The sequence below is a fragment of the Stegostoma tigrinum genome, chromosome 4 (genome assembly GCF_030684315.1).
Source record: "Stegostoma tigrinum isolate sSteTig4 chromosome 4, sSteTig4.hap1, whole genome shotgun sequence".
In the NCBI taxonomy this organism is placed as follows: Eukaryota; Metazoa; Chordata; class Chondrichthyes; order Orectolobiformes; family Stegostomatidae; genus Stegostoma; species Stegostoma tigrinum.
Genome location: NC_081357.1, coordinates 106,027,852 through 106,050,352, shown reverse-complemented (window position 1 = coordinate 106,050,352; position 22,501 = coordinate 106,027,852). Strand labels below are relative to the sequence as shown.

Sequence of the window (22,501 nt, the reverse complement as noted above, 5' to 3'; positions counted from 1 at the left end):
CTATGCAGTGTGATTACATTCACTGTGGTGTTTGGACAGGGAGTTCCAGGATTTCAATTGAATAGCAGTGGGAAAAAAAACGATACAGGCACAATTTTTGTGGCTTAGTGGATAGCTTGCAGGTGATGAAGCTCCCATGTATTTTCTTCCTTTTTCCTTCCAGGCAGTAGAGATCATGAAATTGGAAGGTGCTAATCAAAAGTTCATGTCTCAAATATAATATTTATCAGGATATCAATTCATTACTAAATTATCTTAATATGCAAGTAACTTTGTTCTTCTCTACACCCTTACATCAATTATCAACATAATTATTTCAAAAAGCTCTGTTCCTGCTTATTTTCCTTGTTAACTTTCCTCCTTTGATTTTCCCATGTTACATGGAGTCATCATAAAGCCAGTTCATTACCTTCATATAAATCATTGGTTTCTTCTGGAATATGGTTTTTACGCCCGAATTCCCTCCCAGGTGCTAAATCTCACCTTTTATCCAAACAGGGGACTGGCATCAATACGTGCTGGTTTGCCTACACCAGTGGGTCAGGTTTTTTTTGTAGTCAATGTGTCTTGGAGTGGGAATTGAATCTGGGGCATTCCAGCTCAAATTTGGGGGAGTACAAATTCAGCCATTCTGGCTACCTTTTACTTCCCAACTGTGATAGTATTCAAACTGAATATGCTTGAAGAGTCTCCATTTAAATACGTATACTCATTTTTGTACTGGGTATCCAACTGAGCAATGCTGCTGCTTGAGACTGTGGGGGAGCTAGGTTCTTTCAAGGCATTCAAGAGGGAATTGGATTATAATGTGAAAAGAATGCGCAGGCTTATGGGAACGGCATTTGGTAAACTGCTCATTTTGAGGGCCATTGCAGATTCAACACACCAAGTCAACTCCCCTGTGCTGCAAAAATTGGGTGATTTAATGAGTTTTGGAAGTGTTGGTGCGGAAATCACAGAAATAAATCACATCAATTGTTTCAATTTTAGTGTGGTGAAGAGAACTCTGCAATAGGTAGGAAAATTAGGATTCTTGCAGATTTGCCTAGGAGTGAGGAGTTGGGAGTTGGTGGTGAGGTTGAGGGTGAGAGCTGGCAGGAGTCAAATCCCAATTCCAGATGTAGGCATATGATGGTGGGGAGCTTGGGGGACCAGGAGGGATCATCTCTGCTCCTCTAAACCTTCCTTATGCTGTAAAGACATATGAATTAGGAGCAGGAGTTGACCATTCAAACCCTCAAGCCTGCTCTTTCACTCAGTGAGGTCATGGCTGATCTGATTGATCAACTTCACCTGCCAATATTATCGCCAATACCTTTTGACTGCTTTATTAGTCAAGATCTACCTACTTCTGCCTTTAAAATATTCAATGAAACAGGATCTACGCTGTCTGGGGAAAAGAGTTCCACACATTCATGATCCTCTGAAGGACATATCCTCCTAATCTAACAGAGCAACCTAATTTTTTAAACTTGGTCTCTGAGTTCCATTTCCTCTCACACAAAGGGGAAAAACCATTTAGTATTTGCCCTCTCAAACCCCCTCATTTCCCTTAGTTGAGTAAAAGTTCTCCGAACTGCTTTTCATGCAGTTATTTCCCTTTTGTAAGTAAGGATACCAAACTGTATGTAATACTCTCGATGTGGCCTTATCAATGCCATGTACAACTGTAGCAAAGCATGCTGTTATATTCCATTCCCCTAGTAACTGTAACTGTTCTAGTATAGGTAGATTGCTCTGATACTCCTATCTCTAAGGTTTGGTCTTGAACCCATCCAAGCGGAGAAAATGATCAAGGCTCACAACTCTGGTTTATTGGAATGTTGAAAAATTTACACATATCTGCACACTTCCATTTTTAAGTTGCGTCAATGTTTACAATGAACTTACAAATATCAATTCTCTTGTCCATTTCGCTGTATAAAATCAGTAATATACTGAAATCCTTGGCAGGTCAATGCTGTATAGTATTGTGCTGTCAGCTACTGCTTTTCCTTTGTTCACTTTGACTGCTGCCACTGGACTACTGAAAAACACTTCTTAAAGTAATGCCTGAATAGCCACACATGTTACAATTATTGTCACAAAAAGATTCCTGTCCAAATCTCTATTCTACCTGTTATAATTTTGTGTCGTCTGTTAATATGTAAAGGTAATTTTTATGGAGAAGAACCTAGTCAGGTCAGTTTCACTTTAAATCAAAAAATCGTTCTCTTAGTTAGCATTTGTGAGCAATGTGGGGGCACAGTTAGATGCAATGGTCCTAAATGAGTGGGTTTACATTTCTGCATTTTGTAGACGAACACTTACTGTCTGATCAGCTGCCTCTTGACTAGAGTATTGAAAATCACTCAGTATATTTACGTTAGGTTTTCCAATATCCTGTGGAATGCTGGGAGGCAAAATTTGGCAAATTTCTGGAAATTATTCATCGCAAAGAACTTTTGCTTTTAAATGCTGACTTTTTTTTAAGTTGAATGCTTTCTTGATGAAGGATTGGCTACAGGACTTAAATCCTGACTCCTCAGATCATCTGTCACCTTTAGCCACTTCTGGATTTGTGGCTAATGAGCAAATGCATTAATTTTCTCTATCAGTTTTAATGCTGAATGCACTCTTTTCAAAAGGCAGACTGCAATTTGTACAGTTCATATAGTAGGAATGGCTCAATTTTACCTCTGTGTCAGAAGGTATGGATTTAACACAGAAACCATGGAAATTTGAGCATGCAATTTATACTAACACTTCAGTGCATCTTCAAGTGAAGCATTAAACTGAGCCCTTGTCTCCCCTAGATTGGAAAGATCTTGTGATGCTGTTCAAAAGTTTCCTGGGCAACATTTATCCATGAACCAATATCTAAATCAAATGATTCAGACATTTTTCCATTACTGTTTGTGGGAGCTAGCTGTACACAATTTGCATCGTATTCTCTAATTCATTTATGGGATGTAAGAATTGAATGAATCAGAATTTATTGCCCATCCCTATCTGCCCTTGAGAAGATAGCGGTGAGCTGCCTCCTTGAATTGCAGCAGTCCACATGATATAGGTAGACACAAACTGCCATTAGGGAGGGAATTCCAGGATTTTGACTCAACAACACTGAAACAACAGTAACATATTTCCAAGTCTGGATGGTGTGTGCCTTGGAGGGAAACATGCAGATGGTGGTATTTCAATGAATCTGCTGCTTTTCTAGATAGAACTGGGTCTGGAAGGTGCTTTTTACGAAGCTTTGGTGAATTTCTGCAGTGCAGCTTTAAAATGGTGTACATTGCTGCTACCAAGCATTGATAGTGGAGCATTTCCTAAACAAACAACAATGACCACCTACCTAAAGGACCATCAGTACACTTTGTTTGGCATATTGGGACATCCTGAAAACTGTTACATAAATGGAATTCTTTCACATTCATCTTGAAAGGACAACAGAATTTAGGATCAGAAAAACTTTACTGAAATCATCAGTCTGAGATATGGAGATAGTAGGAACTGCAGATGCTGGAGTATCTGAGATAACAAGATGTAGAGCTGGATGAACACAGCAGGCCAAGCAGCATCAGAGGAGCAAGAAAGCAGATGTTTTGGGTCTACACCCTTCTTCAGAAATGGGGTTGGGGAAAGGGATTCTGAAATCAGTAGGAAGAGAGGGGGAGGCAGTTAGAAGATGGATAAAAGGGAAGATAGGTGGAGAGGAGACAGACAGGTCAAAGAGGCAGGGTTGGAACCAATAAAGGTGAGTGTAGTTGCGGAGTTAAGGAGGAGATAGGTTAGTCCAGGGAGGATGGCCAGATCAAGGGTGTGGGATGAAGCTAGTAGGTAGGAGATGGGGGTGGGACTTGAGGTGGGAGGAAGGGATCGATGGGAGGAAGGACAAGTTAGGGAGGTGGGGACAAGCTGTGCTGGTTTCGGGATGCGGTAGGGGGAGGGGAGATTTTGAAGCTTGTGGAGTCCACATTGATATTACTGGGCTGCAGGGTTCCGAAGCGAAATATGAGGTGCTGTTCCTGCAACTTTGGGTGGCATCATTGTTACACAGCAGGAGGCCCAGGATGGACATGTCGTCTAAGCAGTGGGATATGGGTCTGAGATATGGGTCCACTTTCAAGATTTACAATGAATGTGCTTCATTTCCCTTCTGTCCTTTATCAATTCTGTTGGCCTTTTATTAACTGTTGTATCAAGATTTTTCTAAATTTGACTGTGATCACAGAACTGCATAACCATTCTCAATCTTGAGACACATTCCATAAAGGGTTAGTAAGAATTGCTGATGCTGGAGTCAGAGATAACACAGTATGAAGGTGGAGAAACACAGCAGGCCAGGCAGCATCAGAGGAGTAGGAAAGTTGACTCCTCTGATGTTGCCTGTCCTGCTGTGTTCCTCCAGCTCCACACTGTGTTATTCCATAAACAGATACTGTCTTCAAGGAAAATATATCACAGCTCTATTTTTTCTACTAGCTTAGAAATTGCTACAATGAAGTCCAGATATGTTTTTTTTTCACTTTTCACTCCTGAGGCTACTATAATAGTTTTAAATTTTTAAATGGATTTTTTTACCCCAAAATAAATATTTACATGGACATACAGTAATGCTTTGTAACAATAAGCCTGGCAGATCTCTGAGTTAATCAAAATTAATCAGTCTATTGTAAACTCACTCAAGTAAAGTAGAAAACATTTAAAAGATTTTTAGAAAACATATTAAAAACATTTAATTAAAGCATTCTGAATGTCACAACTTATACAAGTATGGAAGCAAACAACAAAAAGGTGCAGTGTGAGGGAAGGTTGAATTGAAAAAAACATTCTAGTTCCTAGGTCAAGAAATTTTACAAACTGATGTTGATCCAGTTCCAACACAGAATTTGATAGATCAGGGGCATGAATTCATAATATGACCCAAAGATTTGCTAATCAATCTATAAATCCTACCAACACGTCAATGGGCAGGTGCTCAGAGCTAAAGAGATTCCTCGTCAACCATATGATGGAAGGAAATGTGGAGCCTCAACCATCACTACCAATTGCACCAGAATATATTATGCATGTTTTAAAAATGTTGCTGAAGCAACTTGGACTCTCTGAGTGAATTCTAACACACACACGGTTCCACATATCATATTGTACAACTGTGCGTTGTGTATGTTGGGAAAAGATCACGGAAGAAACTGCAAATGAGTTAATTTGTGATATTTTGAATTTAAGATGCAAATCTTTATAAAGAAATTCCAGAAAAAGCTTGTACTTATTTAAAAATATATTATGTGATTGTAATTTGTTACATATTTGCTGTCAGTTTAAAACAAAATCTTGAAATTGGATCTCAGTATAAACGACCAAGTTTGTGAGAAATGTATGGATTTCACGTCCTTAACGAACCTAACCAAAGCTAATGTTTTTGTAACCATCACAAACCCATTCCATCACCCTCCCTAGGCTAGAATACACCAGACTCTTCTGAACCTAATTAACATGGATCTGAGCTTCTGACTTCATATCTTCAGAAACTTAAAACGTCTCTCTAATCTGCCTTTGCCCTGTCCCCGTTATCTGCTGCTGACACCCATAATCATGCTTTTATTACCCCTCAGGTTCTATTCTCCCAATGCCAGCCTGGCTGTGCATATCCCAAAGTCCTTCACTCCAGCATGGGTGGCCATACCTTTGGTTATTTATGCTGTATATTCATAGATTCCATCCATAAACCTCTCTACCTCTCTCAGCTCCGCCAAAGTTACCCTTTTGTCAAACATTTGGTCCCCTATCTTAACTCCACTTCTTTGATTCAGTGTCTTTTGGGTGTAATGGTAAAGGTCCAATGAAGCAGTTTGAGATATTTCACCCTGTTTTAAAGTGAAATCTATGAGGTTACAGTTAAATGATAAATTTCTCTGTGTCAGCTGCCTTGTGTAACTGTTAAATAGAAACTAAACACTGAGTCATTTTCCTGAATTTGTGTTCAAGCTTTTGCATGTTACTTTATAAGTTATGTGGCCTGTAGCCGTTCAAGAATAGAGATCACCATCACCTTCTCAAGGGCAACGAAGGATGGGTAAGAAATGCTGGCCAGTGATGGCCATGTCCCACAGATGAATTAAAAAAACTTAATTACGTATTGCAAATGTGTGAGAGAACCCGAAGTAGAACTACCACCATTTTTTATTCCTCAATTTGTGTTTCTCTGCTCAAAGACAAGGTGTTGCACAAACAGACTATGCTTTGCTACATAAGTAATTTACACGTTAAAATAAAACTAAGAATACACTGCCCCAGAGATAATGGGAACTGCAGATGCTGGAGAATCCGAGATAACAAAGTGTGGAGCTGGATGAATACAGCAGGCCGAGCAACATCTTAGGAGCACAAGATGCTGCTTGGCTTGCTGTGTTCATCCAACTCCACACTTTGTTATCTCTAATTCATTGCCCCAGCTGTTCAATATTTCATTATATAGAAAGGTAAAAAAAGACTTATTTTATTCTCTGTCCAATTTGAAATGTTTGCCATTAGCACTGATTTAGGATTAGCTGGTGTGCAAGTGATTCCCACTGCAATTTTGAGGATATATTTTGCCACTGGTCTGACTTTTGGCATCATCAACATTTCCATGTCAGCTAATGACATCAGGGAGTCCCACCTACTTTACACAGGTCTAGAATTCTTGCACCGATGTAGTTACTTTTAAAATCCTGAAGTGTAAATTCAAGAAAGAAAGTATTTCTTGTTATTTTCTTGGTGTATATAATCCTGCAGGTTGATCATAGACGGTGGTGAAGAACAGTTTTACTTTCAGCACACCACTCCTGTTATTAAAATTTCAGGGTAGGAAGAAGCCAAGGACACACATGTTCAACCTTTTAATCTTACTATGTAAGACAAATGATGGGTCTGCAGATCATAATCAGCGAGTGGCCATCCACAAAGCTTGAATATTAGATTACTCATTTCCATTGCAATATTTTTATGAATTAGTTTTTAAAAACTCTAAATTTTGAAATATCTTCCTCCCCTGCACCTACTCACTACAAAATTACTCTTTACATTGTTTAAAATATTGACTCCCCTTCCAGAGATGTATGCAGACAACCCCCGTGATACCAACGACGGTGTTTGCTGTGCTTGATATGTTGCTATCACTTATATGATGTAGACATTCTTAATTGTCAGTAGAAGATTTAAAGACCGTGTCACATGTTTTATTACAGGAGCCTGGATCTGTTCTAGATAGTCCTGGAAGGACATTATTATTTAAATTGCATCAAACTTTAGTATTCAGACCGATGGCATAAGGTCTTTAGTTAACATAGAGACAACACATTGATGCTCCCATAAAGAGTGAGTACAGAAGCTAATTTGTATCACAAATTCATGACTGAAGCAAGGTCACACCGTCACAAATACATAAACTACACTGTTTGTTTCTTTATCCAACTATCATAGTGGCACATAGAAGGGGATTCATCAATCCTAGATCACAGTAAAAGACCATTCAGTCCACTGGTCCTGGGCCAGTCCATTGGCAAGTGTTATCTAATTAACCTCATTTCCCCTTTTCTGAACTGCAATTATGAATGTAGAGATATTTAGCAATGGGTTCTACTGGTCTCTTATTGTAATACTGCTGGGTGTTTAATTCCCATTTTAAATTATTAATTTAATGATGCTGTATATGTGCCAAAAAAGTGTACAACAGTAAAATCTCAAAAGACACAAACAAGTTTACACTGAAGCTCCTCAAAAGAACATGCACGTGCCCCTCAGGAGGAACTGATACATTCTTTCTGAGGAATGTGGAATTAACAAGTGATAGGCAATTTTGACATATGGTATAGAAATGGTCGATGGAGTCTCTGTGAAGAAACTAATATTAACCAAAGTAAATAGAGATGGAACAAATTATTTTCAAAGCACTTGAAAACAATGAATTATCTTTTAAATTGCACTCACTTTTGAAAATGCTGTAATTAATTTCTGCCCAGCAAGCTCCCACAGATGGTAACGTGATATGGTAATCTCCTTTATTGATGTTGCTTGTAGGATGAATATTGACTAGAACACCAGTAAATCAATGCAGGAGCAAATTTCTGCAGATGCTGGAGTCTGTCCTGAAAACAGAAAATGCTGGAATTCACAGCAGGCCAGGCAGTATCTGTAGAGAGAGATCAAGCGCATGTCTTGAGTCGAGATGATTCTTCATGTGAGGAGTCATCCAATCTCAAGATATTAGCTTACTCTCTCTCCACGGACACTGCCTAAACAGCTGTGATTTCCAGCATCTTTTGCTTTCACCAACAGAATTCTCCAACATATCTGCACAGTGCCACCAGATTTTTCACATTTACTTGAGAGCTCTGGATATAACATTTAATCAGAAAAACAATACCCATCACAGTGCGGGACTCCATTGATTAGCATTGAACTGGAATGATATCTTCGATCTTGTGCTCAAATCTCTCGAGTGCGGCTTGAAATCTAGAGGCAAGAGAATCACCAACTTCGAGTCATTGAATCATAGAGATGTACAGCAAGGAAACAAACCTTTCAGACCAACTTGTCCATGCCAACCAGATATCCTGGACAAATCTAGTCCCATTTGCCAGTATTTGGCCCACATCCCTCTAAACGTTTCCTATTCATGTACCCATGCAAATGCCTTCTAAATGTTGTCATTGTACCAGCCTGCACCACCTGCGCTGGCAGTTCATTCCATATACCCACCACACTCTGTGGAAAAAAGTTACCCCTTAGGACCCTTTTATTATTTCTCCCTCTCACCTCAAAACTCTGCCCCCTAGTTTTGGACTTGCCCACGTGGGAAAAAGACTTTGGCTATTCAACCTAATCATGCTGCTCATAATCTCATAAATGTCTATAAGGTCACCCTCAGTCTCCAAAATCTCCAAAGAAAATAGCCCCAGCCTCTCTCTATAGTTGAAACCCTCCAACCCTGGCAATAATCTTGTAAATCTTTTCTGTACCCTTTAAAGTTTTCCAACATCTTTCCAATAGCAGGGAGACCAGAATTGCACACAGTATTCCAAAAGTGGCTTAACTAATATCCTATACAGCTGCACATGTCCTCCCAACTCCTATACACAATGCACTGACCAATAAAGGCAAGCATACCAAATGCCTCCTTCATTATCCTATCTACCTGCAACTCCACTTTCAAGGAATTGTGAATCTGTACTCCAAGGTCTCTGTTCAGCAACTCTCCCAAGGACCTTACCATTAAGTTTATAAGGCCTCTCCTGATTTGCCTTTTCAAAACACAGAACCTCACATTTATGTAAATTAAACTCCTCCACCATACTTCGGCCTACTGGTCCATCTGATCAAGATCCCATTGTACTCTGAGGTAACCTTCAATGTCCACTAGACCTCCAATTTTGGTGTCATCTGCAAACTTACTAACAGTGGCTCAGTGGTTAGCACTGCTGCCTCTCAGTGTCAGGGGCCTGGGTTTGATTCCACCCTGAGTGACTGTCTCTGTGGAGTTTTCACATTCTCCCCGTGTCTATGTGGGTTTTCTCTGGGTTTCCTCCCACAGTCCAAAGATGTGCAGGTGAAGTGGATTGGCCATGTTAAATTGCCCATAGTGTTCAGGGATGCATAGATTAGGTGGGTTATTGGGTGGGATGCTCTGAGGGTCAGTGTGAACTCATTGGGCCAAAGGGCCTGTTTCCACGCTATAGGGATTCTATGATTGATTGACTGATACCTCCTATGTTCACATCCAAATTAATTATGTAAATGATGGAAAGCAGCAGACCCAGCTGTGGCACACTGCTGGTCATAGGCCTCCAGTGTGAAAAGCAACCCTCCACCAACATCTTCTGTCTTCTACCTTGGAGCCAGTTCTGTATCCAGATGGCTAGTTCTCCGTGTATTTCATGTGATCTAACCTTGTTAATCAGTCCACCATGAGGAACCTTGTCAAAGTCCATATATAACTTGGCTGTATTTGAGACAACCTGCCCTTAAATTGGACTTGCTGCCGGTGGTAATTGCACAGTGGCTTGAGTGAGAATAATGAGTTCAGCTTTCATTCCAAGTTTTGAACACAATGGAATCTGACGTCTAAGAGCAGAAACAAATGTGAATTCTGTGAATTTGGTTCTATATGCCTTTACTGATCGCGTAGTTTGAAGATCCCACGACTGCATTTGAGGAATTAAGGCGGGGCCGAGGATATAAGTGGCAATTTAGTTGACTTCTGTCTCTCTACGGATGCTGGCCAACTGCTCAGTATTTCCAGCTTCTCTCAACATTTTTTTTGTCTTTTGTATTCTGTTGACTCTTAATTCCACCATTCAACAGCACCCCGCACCCCAGAAACATGGCTATATTTTACAAGTGGCGACGGGATAGGTAGAGACTATATTTATTCCCGAGTGTTGCAATGGATATGAAGCACTGAGGAATGTGATGCCACCTCGGTGTTGTTGCCAACTCAATCTGGTCCTGTGTCCTTCATTTGGCAAACAAAGTTAGTGCCCATTGATCTGCAACAACTGCTTTCTTTTTTTGAATTCCCCCGATGGCCAATTCAGAGCACGACTAGGTGAAGTTAATCCGGAAATGACCCCCTCCCTGCCAATAAATCATGTACAGTTGCCGAAGGGGGTTCAAGCAGTTTCTGCAGCTGCGTGCTGTGGAAGTAGGTGGGACTCGGTGCATGCATTCAGAAGAATATTTTTTTTCAGCAAACCAACGACTTAAAGCACCGCAGGAAAGTGCTGAGGCGGGGTGCGCTTGGTTAAAGAACGACCAAGGTTCCAGTCGACTGGTTGAAATATATGCACTGAGAGTCTCCACACGTCTAGTTAGAAGAATTATTCATTCAGCAGAATCAGAGACGTGAGGATCCGGCCTCTTCTATCCACCTGGACAGATTGAGTCATAGCTCCTACTTACCCACGTTTAACCAAGTCCCGCACTAACGATGCAAGGGGGCGGCAGCATTGGCGCGGACAGCTCTGTCATCCGGGGTAACTCGTGAACAAAACCGGGAAACAGTTGGATCTGTGAGTGAGACTTTCCCTGCACCGGGGGGATCCACAGGCGAGTAGGACGGCGAGGAAGCTGCCTCTGCTGGAACTCGGGATTAAAGGGATACCGGAGACAACGGCGCCTCTGTGCTCCGCTTCACGCTCAACACTCGTCTGTTTTCTTCTCGCCAGCTCCGCTATCATTGCTGATTGAAATTCTCCGTTTGCATTTTCCGAGAGGCATTCACGGTTCTTTTTTTTAAGAAAGGAAAAAACGCTACAACGTCTAGACGGGCAGGTTCCTTTGCTGGCAGTGATTGATGGCAATTTGAGTTCGAGATCTCAGTAAGTGCTCTGATTTTTCTTTCATTTTTTTCTGGAATAGAGCGGTCATCCGGAGACCTGCAGTCGGGTCTCGCCTCCTACTGTTTAAATCGCACCATATGCCGTTATGGTTGCAAACCGTTTTTCAAAAAAATACAAATATCGCTTTCATGGTGGTCGCTTTTAGGTGAGGTGCATTATAAAATTACCCAAAGGCCCGACAAGATAGCATGCAAAATGTGCTGTTTTCTAGCACCAGTTCGATTGATTATTGCAGTGTTGCAAATACTGTTCAAAATCTGAAGTGACAGAATGATTTTTTTCTGTAAAATGGCAGGATAAACTAGGGAATCGGATAGATCTTATACATGTATTAACACTTCAGCAGAGCCATTTCTGATTCTTTTCTGCCGTGTATTGATCCGTTCCTTTCGTCCTGAAACTTTTGAAAATGAAACTGAATTTTTATTTTCACGCACTACCTGGCTATCACGCGTAGTGTTTCCCAATCACGCAACCCGCCCCCAGCATGGTTCCTTGCAGAAGATGCACCCAGTACTGCAATGTTCATTCATGTCTGTTGTCTGCCAATGAGGCCCGTTTTCGCTCCCCTCCCGAAACTGTGGGGTGGTGGTGGGGGGGAGAATACACAAGGTTAGCGTAAAGTGTTCAACTCTAAAAGGACCGAATCACCACCACTGCACCCCGTCACCCTATCAGATTGGCTGAAATGCAAGCACTACTTCAAGCGAATTCTGTAAAATCTCTGCAGAATTGGTATCTCGGGTATTCTGTTGTGTCTGAGAAAGAAGCGCAAGCGCGATTTAAATTCAGTTAGCGCAGGCTGGACGAAGATTAAATAGGTTGTGAGAAATGAAATGGGTACATGGCAGGTGTGTGTTTGTTTTTAAATTGAACGGATTATTTTTTTAAAAATTGCAACCGAACGAAGCGCTATAATGCAGCCAGCGCCCGGCGCTTTGGGATTCAATAGTGTACAGTCCCAGCAGAGCACTCCCTGCAATATGGCTGATCTGTTGGCTTAGTTTTAGACACAAATTTAATTCGGTAGGTTGCGATGTAAATCTCACACCCCTTTTTTTCCTGCCTTGCAAACCTTTCGCTTTTTATCCCCCCTCTGGTCCGAGCGTTGAAGGAAGTGAGCAGCAGCAACAGGCTTTTTGTTTCTCCAGCCTGAGGCTGGGATGTTATATCTGCAGTTCATTCATTGTCCGCATCTCTGACAGACTGCCTCGTCAGTGAGCGAAACAGCCTTCAGCATCCACTGAACTGTAGTTCACATGGCTTAGATCCCGACCCACCCCCCCCATGAGATTTTAAAACTCAACGTGCCTTTTGCTAGTTTTACGATGCATTCAATGTTACACCGCTTTCATTCAAACGGGGAGCGCTCAACCTAGGGGGACACAAATCAGCGTCCGAGAGCAGATTCAAACAGAGCACAGATTTTATCTTATTTTCTCAGTCTTGTTTCGGGGCAGACCAATCCACGACTTAGCTCCTCGGAAATGAACAAACCGTCCGCGGATAAATCAAAAATGAAAACTGCCTCAGGACATTTGGATCAATCTCAGGATTGCAGTTCGATCTACCTCGTTCACTCTCTGCTGTCCACATGAAGCTCACTTACTGACGTGTTGCGGCCGAGAACCGGATTTAAAACGGTTCCTGCTATCAAAGTTAATTTCAATAGCGCCAGGTTCCCCGTTCCCTGTCAGAGGCGGCGATGCCCTTTTACCGCTAACCCAGTCGGGCTTTCATTCTGGGGTCGGCTCTGAGCTGCGCAGCATTACCGCCGGCTACTCATCAATCTGTTAGCGATAGTAGGAACTGCAGATGGTGGTCCTAGAGATAACACAGTGTGGGGCTGGAGGAACACAGCAGGCCAGGTAGCATTAGAGGAGCAGGAACGTTGACGGTTCAGGTCGGGAAATTTCTGAAGAAGGGTCTCGACCCAAAACGTCAATTTTCCTGCTCCTCTGATGCTGCCCGGCCTGCTGTGTTGCTCCAGCTGCACACTGTGTTATCTCATCAATCTGCTATTTATGCAACTAGCTTCAACAAAGTCCGACTCAAACAATATTGGAGCTTGGAAGTTGAGATCAAACTGTCGGCGTGACAGAAAAAAGTGCACAGCCCTGGGAACCCAAATTGTCTCCGCCCAACCCCAAACAGTAGGACGGGTTGGGGTAAGGTTTCGACTTGGAAGCGTTTAGAAACCGTTCTACATCTCTCTGAAGCTCCAAGCACGAACTGTCCTTTGAGAGAGCAGAACTTGGCGGTGCGCGAATAAGCTTGGTGGCCATTTCCTGACCAACTTGACTATTTCTTGGCAGTCTTTCCACTCCTGTGCAGGAGTCCACGTTATGTTCCATAGACTTGGAGCCTTAACATCCGCTGATTATATTTCCATTCCCGTTGCAATAAACCCTAATATTCCATTTGCCTTTTTAATCAGTTGATGCATACTAATCTTTGAAGCGTTTTAAACTCAGATTCGAGGATCGCATGGAAACAGCGAAAATTAGGCAGACTCATCTCATGTGGTTTGCTGAAGCCTTTAATCAGTTTGAAATCCAGTCCTTCAGGAGATGCATAAAGCGAATATTAGGTGTGGAGAGAAGGTAAAAGTTAATCTTTCAGGTCCAGCGACAGTGCTTCAGAATTCAGAGATAGTAGGAACTGCAGATGCTGGAGAATCTGCGATAACAGCGTGTAAGCCAAGCAGCATCAGAGGAGCAGGAGAGCTGAAGGCCCGAAATGTCAGCTTTTCTGCTCCTCTGATGCTGCTTGGCCTGCTGTGTTCATCCAGCTCTACACCCTGTTATCTCAGTTCTTCAGAATTATTGTTTTTGATTTCCAGCGGTTCTTTGTTTGTTTTATTACTTGGCTTACTTGGACACCAACTTTAACTTTAGTGGCGGAGCTCCCGTGGCATTGGTCATCATTCGCGGAGGGCTTGGTGTATTCTTTTATGAAGTCACCAGCACTTATTGTGCACTGCACAGTATTATCAGTAATACCATCAAGGCTTAAATGCAACGTGTTTCTCCTTAAAGCCATATTGTCTGATAACAATTTTGTTGAAAAGATTGACATTTTTAGATAAAATGGTCATAGAAAGCTCCACACTATCAAATACTCGTAGGACGTTGTACAATTGAATAACATCTTTTCTCATTTTCTAAATTACAATGGTTATAGGTCCAAACTCTTCAACATTTCTTAATAAAGATAAGCTTCTCATTGCAGGAATGAGTCACAAACATTCTCTGAACTGCTTCTGAACAATTATATTTTTAAGAGAATTAAAATCTATCATACGCACCTCCAGATATAGTCTCAAGTCCCTATACTGTTGTATTGAAACATTCCTACTCTTATATTTCCATTCCTGTTGCAATAAACCCTAATATTCCATTTGCCTTTTTAATCAGTTGATGCATACTAATCTTTGTCATTCCTGTATCACAAGTATCTCTATCTATTTAAATAATATAAGACGTTCAAATTCTTTGTGCCAAAGTTTGAATGGTGTGTAATTGTTCTGCTGGCAGTTAGATCATGTTTACAAATAATTAAGTTGTCCAAAGTGAAATGTCATCCCAGATCATACTGAATTAGCTTTCTATGTATTTATTTACTTTTTGAGCTGTGCCTCCACAAGTCTATCACAAGTATGCAAGGCATAAAGATAAAACTCCTATTGCTTGGAAAATTGCAACAAATAAATGTAACTCTTGGTAGTGATATAAACAGTGTGGTATTGGATCATTTATCCATTGTTCTTTTCAATTAAGTGACATGCACCATCCAGGGTTTTGAGGCAAAAAGTAATCATGTTTGTCCCACACTTTTGAATTAACAATTATATCCCATCTGTTACATAAATGATTGTATTATGTCAGATGTTGCTCAGTTGATAGCATTCTTGCCACTGAATCACAGGGTTCACACTCCAAGTTTTCATACACCTGGTACAAAACTAACCTTATCAGAAGTGGAGATATATTGTAGTCATATTTAAAAACACAGAAACTATCAGAACTAGTAAACCTCTTGAAAGCGTCTGAACATTTTGAAGTGAGATTCATCACTGAGTAAAGGCCAAATGATTTGGTGGTTAAATTCGGATTCAACAAAGTGACCAGTTCCATCTTTTCCTGCAGCAGCATGTTGCTGTCCTTATGATGTTCATCCATCTGCGCAGTGGATTTAACAAGATCTGATCAAAGTACTTGGGAGAAGAGAAATGGAGTTATTCCTGGATTTCTGATAATATTTATTGACAAAAACAGTTCATCTAGTTGTTATTGCATCGTGCACAGCAAGCTCCTGTAGGCAGCAATGTCAAGTTTCCTACATCACAACAGTGACTGTGTTTTGAAGGACTTCATTATGTTCTTTGAGAGGCTGGTTGTTGTGAAAAGCATTATGGAAATACAAGCTTTTTTTTAAAAAAAGTATGAAATGGTTATAATACGTCTCTTACTGTGGCTGAACTTCATTTCATGTAAGTTACTGAATGTAGCCAGTGTCCTTATTTTTGCATAAATCATTTAACAAATTATGATACTGACCAGTGATAAATTGGGTATTATCTTGTATGTATCTTCCCATTGCTGCATGAAAAGTAACATTGACTCATGTTTGCTTTAAACGCAGCATTGTAAGAGAACAAAAGACTCCAAAGAAAGTTGATGCCAAAACAATGGTATTGTTTAGTAACCTTTCAAAAGGGGTGTTGCAGTCATAATCAAAAAGGACATTTATAAATGTTTGTTTCATCAGCCAAAATGGTCTACCTTTTTCACTCCAGTTGACCTTCAGATGAGTAAACTCAATTAGTGATTTTGGAGTGATCTGCATCATGAGCATATATTTTTAAAATCAAACTGTTCTGACATGTTTTGACACCGCTCTGGAGCAGATGGGACTTGAACCTGTGTCTTCTGGCTCAGAGGCAGGACACCATCACTGTTCACACAAAACTGAAATGTTCTAAGCCTATTAAGAAAATTATAATTATTTTGCTATTCAGCATCATATGGCTACTGATCTGGCTAATTTATCCAATGTGAATTCAACCAACCAAATTAACTGACCATCACTTTAGAGCTGCACTTCAAATGTTGACATTTTGAAGAGGTTGTATTTGATCATGTGTTTATATAATAGTTTTGTAGTAAAATGATTTGGTTTGGTTTATTTTTGTTGTATGAAGCCACTATTGAAAAGGTTTTTTTTGTTTGTATGCAGAGGGATGCCTACTGGACACAGTACCACAGGGAAGTTTGGCTTTACATGCCGACCTAATTCAACACGAGTTCATGACTTTGGCACTGAAGCAATAGCAACCTCAGTTTCCCCAGTCTCGTCTCACAGGAGGTTGCTTACAGCACCAAACCATACTTACTTCACAAAGCATCGCTGGCAAATGTGCAATCTTTGAAAATCCAGATGAGGCAGTGTGTGAAGCAAAACATGTCTGAATGAGGTGCCTTGTCCCGGCATTTATTGGGAGTTATGCCAGTAACAACGCAGACTGGATTTGCCCGATAAACCAGCCAATACAATCTCATCTAATCGATGGATCAGTCTGGTCAGGATCTACTTATTGTCACTGGTGCTTCCCCTTTGCAAAAGAACGAGAACTTGGATTTTGAGTCTTTATTGATAGACATTCCTCGGAGTTCTTTCCCAGGACAAAGCCACGATGGGGTAAAAGCGGAAAACCACAGGAACGGGCAAACTCTGACAAAGGAGCAAGCTGTCCCTATCAAAACAACAGGCGTCAGCGAGGCAGGGACAGCAGCTTTTTTGCAAAATGAGTCGCCGGCTTTCTTGGAGCAACACAGCGGCGAAATCTGGCACGGGACAGAACGTGATTCGAGGCGGATACTCTGCCCGGAAACCAAGTCACCACTGGAGGAGCCGGCGGGACCCGGGGCTCGGGCTGTCCACTGGGAGGCCTCTCGCTGCACTGGGGAGACTGGGGGAGCGGGGTGCGGAAGCAGAGAAGGGGTGAGTGCAGATGCAGCAGCAACGGGAGGGTGGACTGAAGGAAGGAGAGACGCGGACTATCAAGGCAGCTCTGACAACGGGGGAGCTGACGGGGACTCGGGGTCGGAAAGGGAGAGGCCGGAGGGAGAGCTGCCTCTGGAAGAGGAGGAGGAGGAGTTCAGCCGGGGGAGTGGCAGCCCCGGCCGGCGGTCTTGCAGCTTCGGCTCGTCCCTCTGCTTCTCGGCGGCGTCCGGCGACGACCAGGAGCCGGTGCCGGAGGCGGAGGAGCGGGTGGTGAAGAGCCAGCGGCAAATTAACAACAACCACCACCACCGCAGCAGCAGCCCCGCGGGGGACGGGGGGAGCTCAGTCCCTGCCCCCTACTGGAGCCTGGAGGCGGGCAGCGGGGGCGATACGGCCTCGGCCCCGGAACCCGACCTGGTGATCGAGGTGTCGGGCCTCCGGGTGCGGGCTCACAAAGCGGTGTTGGCCCAGCGCAGCGACTTCTTCCGGGCCCGCTTGTCGCGGCAGTTCCTGAGCCTCCGCGGCGGCGGCCTGAGCTTCGAGTCGCTGAGGCCACTGCTCGACTACGCGTACGGAGCGGGTATGGCGGTGCGGGCCGACAACGCGGCCGAGCTGATCGCCGGCGCCCAGTACCTGCAGATGCCGTGCGCGCTGCACTCGGCCGTCGACTCGCTCAAGGCCCAGCTGGAGCTCGGCAACTGCCTGGAGCTGCTGGGCCTGGCCAAGCGCCAGCGGCTGCCCGAACTGCGGGAGGCCGCCTACAAGTTCATGAGCGACAACTACCTGCGGGTGCTGCGGGAGCCCGCCGTCTACGGCCGGCTGAGCGGTGCCGAGAGGGAGCTGATCCTCCGGAAAAGGACGGAGCAGGCCCCGGCTGGGGCTTCGGGTTCCGCGGTAGCGCCCGCCTCCTCGGCGGGCGGCGAACGCTGCCTGGTGCTGGTCGACCTCAACGAGGTGTACGAGCGGCCTTCCCCGGCGGGGAGCCGGCCGGTCAGCCGCGAAGGGAGCAGGCCTCAGAGCCCCGAGGTCGGCTCCCCGCCGGAGGCCGGGACACCCCGGGACGGCTCGGAAGGGGAGGATGAGGAGGCCGCCGCCCGCTGGCTCTACCGGCGCGACGCGTCCGGCGAGGGCTGGGAGCGGCTGAGCCGCTTACCCGAGGCGGTGGCGGACGCCCGGGGCTGCGGCCTGTGCACCCTGCACAACTACCTGTTCGTGGCGGGAGGCCTGCGGGGCTCCGGGCCTCGGGCCCGCCCTTCCGATCGCCTCTTCAGTTATAACCCGGCGACCGGAGGCTGGTCCGAGCTGAGGCCGATGAGGCAGGCTCGCTCGCAGCTGAAGCTGGTGGCCCTGGACGGCCAGCTGTACGCCATCGGCGGCGAGTGCCTCTTCAGCGTCGAGCGTTACGACCCCAGGGCCGACCGATGGAGCCCGGCCGCGCCGCTACCCCGCGGGGGCTTCGCCGTCTGCCACCAGGCGGCCGCCTGCTCCGGCTCCATTTACGTGTCGGGCGGCTCGCTCTTCTACCGCCTCCTGCGTTACGACCCGCGGCGGGACGAGTGGCACGAGTGTCCGTGCAGCAGCAGCCGGCACCGCTCCGCCGACATGGTGGCTCTAGGCCGCTGGCTGTACCGCTTCGACCTGGAGCGCCGGGCCGGCGGTGGAGCGCCCGTCGCCGTAGTCTCCCGCTACAACACGGTGGCCCGGGTGTGGAGTGACTGCGGCTCCCTGCCGCTGCCCCCCGCCGCCCCGGCGCAGCCTTTCCGCTGCGCCCTCCTGGGCCGCGACCTCTACTGCGTCAGCCGGGCCTGCAGCCTGCGCTTCACCCTGGCCGACGAGGAGGGCGACGACGGGGACCGGGACCGCCTCCTCCGGAGCCAGCAGCTCCAGCCGTGCGCTGAGGCCAAGGGGGTGCTCTTCCCCGTCATCCTCACCTTCCCTGAGAGGAGTCCCGCTGCTCACCGTAAGGAACCCTGAGCCGGGCCAACTCTTCACAGCTGATCCCCGCTCCCCCCGTTTGCAGAAGGGAGGAAAGCAGAACTCCATTTCCTTCTCCTCCTCCTCCTCCTTCCCCCCCCCCCTCAATTTCCTTCTCCTCCTTCCCCCCCCCCCCTCAATTTCCTTCTCCTCCTTCCCCCCCCCCCTCAATTTCCTTCTCCTCCTTCCCCCCCCCCCCTCAATTTCCTTCTCCTCCTTCCCCCCCCCCTCAATTTCCTTCTCCTCCTTCCCCCCCCCCTCAATTTCCTTCTCCTCCTTCCCCCCCCCTCAATTTCCTTCTCCTCCTCCTCCTCCTTCCCCCCCCCTCAATTTCCTTCTCCTCCTCCTCCTTTCCCCCCCCTCAATTTCCTTCTCCTTCTCCTCCCCCCCCTCAATTTCCTTCTCCTCCCCCCCCCTCAATTTCCACCCCCTCAATTTCCACCCACTCATATCCTCCACCCCATCCTCTTTTTTTCCATTTTGCCCCCCTCTTACATTTCCACTCACTCATCCCTCCCCCACCCTTTCCATTTCCTCCACCCCCCCACCCTTACTCTTCCCGCGCCCATAGCCTCTCCCTCACTGTCCCCGTTTCCCCCTCCGACCCAGTCCTTGCCTCCCCTCCCTCACTCACTGTTTCCCATTCCCCATTGTTCCCACCTTCCCCCTCACTGCCTCCCCTTCCCTTTGCATGGAGCAAACAAAAACAAGTGACAGCTGGAGCTTTTTTTTAAAATCTTTTGTAAACTCTTACTTTATTTACAAAAGATCCATCATTTTGCTTCAAGTCCATCTGACATTTTTTCTAAGTACAGTTTAGATTCTGCCAGACGCTTTTTGATTTTCTTTTAAAATAAAAGGGAAGATGCTGGAGAAACTTAGAAGGCCTGGCAGGATCTGTGGAGACAGAACAAGCCTGAAGGTTTACAGTCCAGTGTGATTATTTGGAAAGCAACTATGTTTGCAGACAAATAATTTTAAGATCCCTGCTGGCACCTCGTTGAGTGGGTGGCAAGCAGTATTGAGCACACACCCTTGCCCAGGCCAAAATCTGTAACTTTGCAAACCATCACTTGCAGTCAAATTTTGAGGTGGGTAGGGTGGTGGGGAGAAAAGTGCATTTTACTTTTGGCAACTAAGTATTTTGGTTAAAATTCTCAATATTGAATCAGTTACCTGTTCTTCATTTCCTGTTTTTTTTCATTTGATTTCAAAGAAAATGAAAACCACGAGAGTCACGCAGTAGGCCATTCAGACAGTAGCTAGTTTACATTATTGCCAAAAGTCAGCATTACTTCCCCCAGCTGCGAAAGACTTTATTAAGTTGTGGCACTTGAGATTCAGAAAATGTCAAACCAGTGGTGGTAGGTTGGTGCAGTCAAGTACCCACTCTACAAATGTGAACACTGCAAATTTTGTATGGAAGTTTTCAATACACCCTCCATGATTTTGTTGGAAGAAATGAGGAACTAGGGATCAAATCGTAAATAAGAGAAACAATTTATCTTGTTATACAGACAACAGTTGCTAATCCGACCTTTTTCAGATACTAATAGACCTGCTTTGTATTTCCAACGTTTTCTATGAAGTACACACGTGAAGGTTTGGGTTTCTAGAACTTGCAATTGTCATTCCAAGTTGGTGTGAAAACAAGGACTTAAAACGTTGCTAAAATGTGTATTTTTTTTTGGATTGTTAATATGTCAATATTAATACCGGTTGGATTTTGTGTATTGTATTCCTTGATGTTTTCTAAAGCCTGAGTAGGTGATTCTGGCTTACAATGTCAAGAATTTTTACTGACTTTTTAACTATTATTTCCCTGTTGTGAGTGATCGTTGCTGGTTGATAAAGTTGACAGGGATGACGCAACAATATTTGCTGCTCTCTAGATGTCATCACATTTTTATGTTTGTGGCCATTGACCAAAGGACATCATTAAATGAAAATGATTTAAACATCATGGGCAGTGAAAGTTAAGAGAATGCTCTAAACTTAGATCAGGATTGAATTGAAATTAGAATTTAAGTAATGTTGCAGTGTGACATAACTAGGTTGTTGATTACTTTGTTAGTATGTGCAAGTCATTCCAATTCCATGTAGGGTTTTACTTTTTAATGGTTTGTATCTAGAACAAAGAACAATGAAAATTACAGCACAAGAACAGGCCTTTCAGCCCTCCAAACCTGCGCCGACATCATGCCCGTCACAACTAAAACCCTGTACCCTTCTAGGGCCTGAATCCCTCTATTCTCATCCTATGCATGTTTTGTCAAGACGCCCTTTAAAAGTCACTATGGTATCTGCTTCCACTACCTTGCCCAGCAGAGAGTTCCAGGCACCCACCACCCTCTGTCTAAAGAAAAAACCCGTCACGCACGTCACCTTTAAAGCTTGCTCCAGCACCTTACACCCATGCCCTCCAGTAACTCTACTGCACCCTTTGAGAGTACTGCCTTGCAGTCATAACCTAATATGCACCCAGTACTAAAGTGATCGGCTTGACTTCACTTTAATGGTAAAATTGGAGCAGTTGTATCGTGCTGTCATCATCCTATTACTGTTGTACAGCTGCTGCAGCTATTTGAAGTCCAGTGTTTGTCTATTTGTTAGTTTAAATTTCATATGAAATCTCTTGTGGCCAAGGTGTTAAGAGTTTTACTAACTCTTCTGCAGAGATGGTGATCAAAGGAAACTCAGGGGGATGGTTAACTTGCTATCCTGTAGCCTAGTGTACATTTAGGGGGGGGGAATAACTGTTTGGCATTGCTTACATAAGTCAATTAACTGAGCTAAACAATAAAAGCAAAACTTGAATACTGTACAGTTATCAGCTGAATTTTTACCACCAAGTTTGAAGTAGAGCATAAACTTTCACTGCCCAGTATTTGTTTGTATTTACCCTTTTAATTGGATGTTTAAGTTTTTTTTTTGTGATTGCGCACTGTTTTGTTAATATTGTGAGAGTTTGTTGTGCCCTGGATGTACAATAATATTAGCACACAAGGGCTAATTTGGTGTTTTTGAGGGAAGAAACTGTACATAAATTAATGCAGATTACACTTTAACTATGCATTCCATGTAAATTGTCAGTGTTTGAACATGTTTGCTTTACCCCATCAGGTTATGATGAATGTGTGGAATCAAAGGTGCAG

General features: G+C 44.2%; 1 protein-coding gene across 2 annotated transcripts; it reads left to right on the top strand.

Annotated features, from left to right (window-relative positions):
- The first annotated feature begins 10,667 nt into the window (after positions 1–10,667).
- Positions 10,668–19,440, top strand: LOC125452971 (kelch repeat and BTB domain-containing protein 11). Of its 2 annotated transcripts, none has more exons than XM_048531984.2 (2): positions 10,668–11,345; positions 16,605–19,440. In XM_048531984.2, exon 2 carries the CDS (start codon positions 16,935–16,937, stop codon positions 19,344–19,346), a length of 2,412 nt encoding a protein of 803 aa, XP_048387941.1. In that variant the 5' UTR covers positions 10,668–11,345; positions 16,605–16,934; the 3' UTR covers positions 19,347–19,440. The 2 variants fall into 2 exon arrangements, with proteins under 2 accessions (XP_048387941.1, XP_048387943.1); XM_048531986.2 differs by lacking the exon at positions 10,668–11,345 and adding an exon at positions 12,129–12,217.
- Positions 19,441–22,501: the final 3,061 nt, after the last annotated feature.

Coding starts and splice junctions, on each gene's coding strand:
- LOC125452971 (XM_048531984.2), top strand. CDS start 16,935: ATGGATCAGTCTGGTCAGGATCTACTTATTGTCACTGGTGCTTCCCCT.